We start from the raw sequence: 6,002 nt of genomic DNA on the forward strand, positions 1-6,002 counted from the left end.
GCATTATGAGAAGGTGGAGACAAAGGTGATTGACAGGATAGTTAATCCAATGAGGTTGAGAACAGAGAAAGTGCACTTCAGATCACCCTCATTCATAATAGGTAATAATCCAACACCTCCGTGATAATATCAGAATAGACCGAACAGTTGGTGAGATGAAACAGCTCATCCCTGATGGCAAGTAAACTCTAGAACAGTGATTCTCAAAGTGTGGTCCGGGGACCACTAGTGGTCCGCGACAGAGCTCAGGTGGTCCGTGAGGGGATTCCTGCTTTTCCAAGACAAGCTAGCAGAAAGCTATGTTTGTAACATTATTGCAAAGTTAACATAGCTCAGGTCTCATTTTCATCACAATAAGAGAGGTTTCTAAATGTGAATAAAAAAATAAGTGATCTGCATTGAAATTTGCGGTGTCCATTTAGCACCCATAAACTGTCAATTCAGTTGACAAGTGGTCCCTGAACATTTCTGGGGGAACAAAGTGGTCCTCGGTCTGAAAAAGTTTTGGGAAACACTGCTCTAGAACTACACCACCTAGATGAATCGCGTGCCTCATTCGTGGATAGTGAGGTTTGCAACGTGATGCCTCGCAGTAGGTATCAACCCAGTGTATTTTGAATAGAAAAATACACAAGCTTCTACATGCGGTTGCCTAATATAAGTTGGCCACATTGTCAGAAATCTATGAACATAGCACCTACATAGTTTTTTTTTTTTTTTAAAGAACTAGTTGGCTGGCTATAGGCCTGTTATGCACAACAGCATAGCTTACACACATTCCACACATCATAGGCCTACTGCCTTGCATTTTATAAAAGTAGCTACAAAGGCCATCACACATTCAGTTCTATTCAGGCCTATAGAGGCGTTCTGTCATTACCTGTCTCCCCCCCGGGCCAGGTATTGCAATGACTGTGTGTGTGTGTGTGTGTGTGTGTGTGTGTGTGTGTGTGTGTGTGTGTGTGTGTGTGTGTGTGTGTGTGTGTGTGTGTGTGTGTGTGCGCGCGCGTGCGTGTGTGTACGTGTGTGTGCGTGCGTGTTGTTTGTTGTTGTGTACATGTTTTATGTGTGTGTGTGTTTGTGTGTGTGCGCGCGCATGCTGTTTGTTGTTGTGTACATGCTGTGTGTGTGCGTGTGTGTGTGTGTCTGTGTGTGTGTGTGTGTGTGCGCGTGTGTGTGTGCGTGTGTGGTCAGGTTGCATCTGACTGCTCTTGCTTGTGTTTTATGTCACCACTTGAATGCTAGCATACCTAAGTGTTATAATGATAGTCTGCTACATACATGTCTATGAGTCCATATCTTGCAACATGGGTTGCAAATTATATTATTATATAACATATTATTGAAGCCAGGGCCACTGACAGCTTTGGCCGGGCCCGGGACAAAGTCATCTGAAGGGTCCCCTAATTCAATACATCACATATTGAGAACCCAAATATGGTCCCCCCATTTTGCTAGGCCTGGGACAACTGACCCCTTTGTCCCCCTTGTCAGCTTCCCTGATTTGCAGCACCACAAGCAATAATTGGATTAAGGTTGTTGATGTCCATCCCAAGTAAAATGAAAATCCAAGATCAGAAGTACCAGCATGTAGCAAATCCGATTCCTGTCCACATGAGGGCGATATTTGATCAGATTAAGGGTTTTTTCCCCACAATAAAGTAGGTCTGGTCTCTGGTCTTTGACATTGTGGCACTAAAATCAACTATATTCTGTGATGATGACCTGTATTTTAAATCACAGTCAATGCAGATGAGGACATCAGTTACCAAGGTTGATTTAGGCATTTTGAGCATTTTCTGCCTGAATGTTGTCAGCAACTCACACTGTCTGTCAAGGTGTATATTGTATTCACAGCAGGGCCGCTAACAGCTTTGGCTGGGCCGGGCACAAAGTGATCTGATAGTCCCCCATACTGAATATATACAATGTAATGGAGACCCAATTATGGGCCCCCTCTCTTCTCAGACCTGGAACAACTTACCCCTCCGCCCCTCCCCTGACAGTTTCCCTGATTGATAGAGCAATGAGCTAGCTTAATGAGCTAGCTCTGAAAAGATGGAAGGGCAAGTGCATGCTTTAACATTGAAAATCGCACCCATTCACTTAAACATCACTTGAAGTTCAAGTTTGTCGTTATTTCATCACTGTTTATCTGCCCATGAAAGATGTGTGAATTATCTGCAGACCATAAAAAGTGAGAAGTTAAAGGAGCACCATGTAACTTTGAATGCAATTTCTCAACCATTTCTAATGGGAGCTGCCCACCCCCAGTGTGTCCTCTTGATAATTGTTGTTGAAATGTGCATGTACAGTAGTAGACTACTCTCTGATGTATGAGACTTTACTACAGCCACTGCTCCGGGTGGCCAGGGTTTACAAAAGAAGTTTCCATATCTACCAACAGTGGAAACAATGGAGAGTCTTCATTCACTATTTCTAATGACTCGTTTAAACTTTTTTTTGGCATTTCAAGGTGATGAACTTTAAATATTACATAGTGTAGCTTTAAGGATGCCAGTGAGTTTGCTAATGGCAGACTGAACATTTTTCAAATGACCCATCCCAACAGAGAAGGCTCAGTTTCCAACTGCTAGCTGTGTGGTGGTCTCATAACGCTCACCGTCCCACCCGTGGAACACCACCTTGAAAAAGCTCTACCACTGAGCAATGAGCTAAATCGGTGAGCTCTAACATTGTCCTACATTGTATAGAGTATAGTCATACATTACATCACACCTGATAACAAACTTAGAACAGGGACTGTGTCTTAAAACATTAACCAACAAACAAAATGAGAAGTGACTTAAAAAAGTTTTATTTCTCAACACCATAGGCAGCCATAACAGATTGGAATAATACTGGAAAGGGTAGGCATGCACGGTCTAGCTCTAGACCTTTGTCCCATGTAGTACCAGCACGAGACATTTCACACTACTGCTAATGCTAAGACAAACATTACATCATAAAAAAAACAACACACAACATTTACAAGAAAAAAGGCAAACGCATCTAAAAACATGGATCGACCAAGCCTTTAGAGACATCACTCCCAAAAACAGAAATGGAATAAAATGGCTTTAAAAAAAGGCTTACAGATTTAAGCTCGATCTTGGCAAAAATGTAGGCAATGTTGTAATGACAGTAAACATGTAATAGTTTTTGTATTTGGGTAGGCCTACCTTCAAGCCCTGTGAAGCAGAGAAGGCCCCAGATCAAATATTACTTTCTATCTGACAAAACGTTTTACTCAATATGTGAGCTTTCTCTTTTAAAAAGTATGGCTTGACGCATATTTACCACCAGAGAAATGTTACTGCTCAATGTCACATATATGTGATACCATCATTAGCGAACCTATCACACATTTCCACTATACATTAAAATCATATGATAAACTGGTTATCACTGGGACTAGTTGTGTTTTTGACAAATACACCATTTCATTTAGCCAGGATGGGAGCTCTGGTCTTCTTTACAGAGTCATGGTAATCTCATGTTTTGAACAACCTTTTTTAAGGAGAGTCCAAATTAACCTTCTACTTGTCCTCAAAATTCACAACCAATTTGCCTTTAGCTGTTAGCCTGTCCAACCCTCAAATGCCTTTAGCCTGTTTCAGCATTCTGACATGCAGGAAACATGTGGCACTTTCAAAAAGTTGATAGCGTGAAAAATTACTAATTTATTAGCATTCCATTTCTTTACCTCTAAAAAAATCTCAAGGGGTAAAGGGTAACATGTCACATGTCTAGGTCAATTATTATGTTATATATTACATCAGATTGATGGTATTTATGTCTATATTATTAAATTACACAATTACAATTAATAGGCCTAGAAGGTTCCACAGAAATTTGAATGATTTGTTCCAGTTATCTTCTGAAGGACAATTGGTTGGTTGCTGGAGTGGCATGCCTAAATATCTGTGTAGTCTACTGAGTAACGGCCAATTTGTTGAATTATCTCAGTTGGATATAAAGGAACGAGTGACATGCACTAACTAAATGAAGGCATTTAACAGAAAGTGTCAATGCTGAGCTACAAGCTCTTGGGGAGAGGGGGAGGGGCATTTGTTACTGTATAAATACACACGAATCCTGTAAAGAACTAACTGCACTGAACGTTATAAATTAATGCCATTCCCTCAACGAGTTGTTTTGTGCATAGTATAGTATACAATTTACAACTAATCTTTTACAGTACATTCCACATATGCAAAAAACCATTACAATGGCAGAAATGTAGGACATAAAAGACGAGAAAAACTGCACTTTCCCTCAAATATGATATTACTATGGTTAAATTAATTAATGTTAAGTCTATTTGCATGAGCATGTGTAAGAAAATATTGGGAAAAAACAAACACAAAAGCAAAACACAAAACATGACTAAAATGTATTGAACTGAAATTAATCTTATTGTCCTTTCCTCAACACAACTTGGTGAACACAAGTAAAAAAAAAAAAGTAAAGTAAGAAGGGAAGTTTGGTAAGGTTTGATGTTTCAGTATATCTAAACTTTATTAATTTAAACAGGCATCTGTTCAAAGAGTCAGGATATGGCAACAAAATAAGAGATCTTTCTGTAAGTGTATGATTGTATCTACCTGTGTTTTTGTGTGTGTTCATGTGTGTATTTGCGTGTGTGTGTGTGTGTGCGTGCATGTATGTCAAAGAGTGCATGACATGTTGTTTGGTGCTGGTGTTGGCCAGGAGCACTAAGGGTCCTCGATGTCCATGAACTCCTTCTTGGGGGCGTGTGAGCCACGGTACCAGTTGCAGGAGGCATCACTACGGGGGATGCATGTGAAGTACTTGGCCTGCTTGCCATGGTAGGAGGCATCCAGCACCCCGTCTGTCCACAAACACTCCTCAGGAGCACCGATGGAGCAGGGTAAGGACGGGCAGCGCACAATCTGTTCAGAGAGAGAGAGAGAGAGAGAGAGAGAGAGAGAGAGAGAGAGAGAGAGAGAGAGATATTCCATGATACTGGTAAACTAGAGGGCTATACCTACTTTTTATAATACAATGTTATGGGCAAACAAAATAAATGGATGACATTCTACTTTAAGCATATAGGCTATGCATGCACGTACGTATGTACTGTAAGTATGTATGTGTGAATGTGTGTATGTATGTATGTATGTATGTATATGTACTGTAAGTATGCATTAATAATATTCTGATGTATAGGTAGGTATGTGTGTCAGTGTGTGTCTGTTAGTCTGTGAATGCGTCTCTTACCCTGCATTCGCATCCAGACTGGTAGCGCGCGTTGAGGCTGAGGGTCTGGGTGTGAGTCAGGTCACCCCAGGGCTCCACAAAGTCACACAGTGTCACGTGCACACCGTCAGACTCCTTCTTGCCTGCACAGAGAAGAAGAAAGGCATGTTAGTTGAAAAAGTCACTAGAGACGAGTGATGTAGCACAGCTGAAAAGGCAGCAGCTACATTTACAAACCCAAAAAGTCAGCAATTATTGGTAACACTTCGGAATAACTACCCAAAAAGCTTTATAAACACTTTATTAACATTTAATAATAGTTAACAATTAACAAAGCATTTACAAATGTTTGTAAATGAGTAAGAACCAAACTATGACTGCACAGTGGAGTGGGAATCAACTTCTACTGTGTGAGTTTTATGTGGTTTCATGCCTTCTGGTCTTTAGAGGAGAAACTTCCAGGACCGATGTGACTGGGCTGTGTCTGCTGTGTTAGCATAGTATTTCTTGCCCATTTATAAACATTTGTAAACATTTTGTTGATAATTAGTTCATTATTTATGAAGTGCTTATAAAGGTCATTATAGGTAGTTATTCTAAAGTGTTGGTACCCAATCATTTTTTTTCAAAGAACTGAGTCAAGACTGGACGTTAACATCTCCTTTCTTGTGTTGCTAAATATCTATATTCCTCTTACAGAGTACAGTGCATAAAATCATCAGAGTTATTACACCAGCAACCTGTTTGATTGGGCAGGGCAATAACACTGTTTCAATAAC

General features: G+C 40.4%; 1 protein-coding gene across 1 annotated transcript in view; it reads right to left on the reverse strand.

The window, feature by feature from the left end:
• Positions 1-2,802: 2,802 nt before the first annotated feature.
• The window catches only part of LOC134436912 (metalloproteinase inhibitor 2-like), a 17,069-nt gene continuing 13,869 nt past the window's right edge, over positions 2,803-6,002 (reverse strand). The window contains exons 4-5 of the mRNA XM_063186251.1: positions 5,245-5,366; positions 2,803-4,916 (exon numbers count right to left, since the gene is read on the reverse strand). Coding sequence (XP_063042321.1) covers positions 4,719-4,916; positions 5,245-5,366 — 320 coding nt within the window. The 3' untranslated portion in view covers positions 2,803-4,718. The remainder of the gene's footprint in view (positions 4,917-5,244; positions 5,367-6,002) is intronic.

The sequence above is a fragment of the Engraulis encrasicolus genome, chromosome 2, assembly GCF_034702125.1.
Source record: "Engraulis encrasicolus isolate BLACKSEA-1 chromosome 2, IST_EnEncr_1.0, whole genome shotgun sequence".
NCBI lineage: Eukaryota > Metazoa > Chordata > Actinopteri > Clupeiformes > Engraulidae > Engraulis > Engraulis encrasicolus.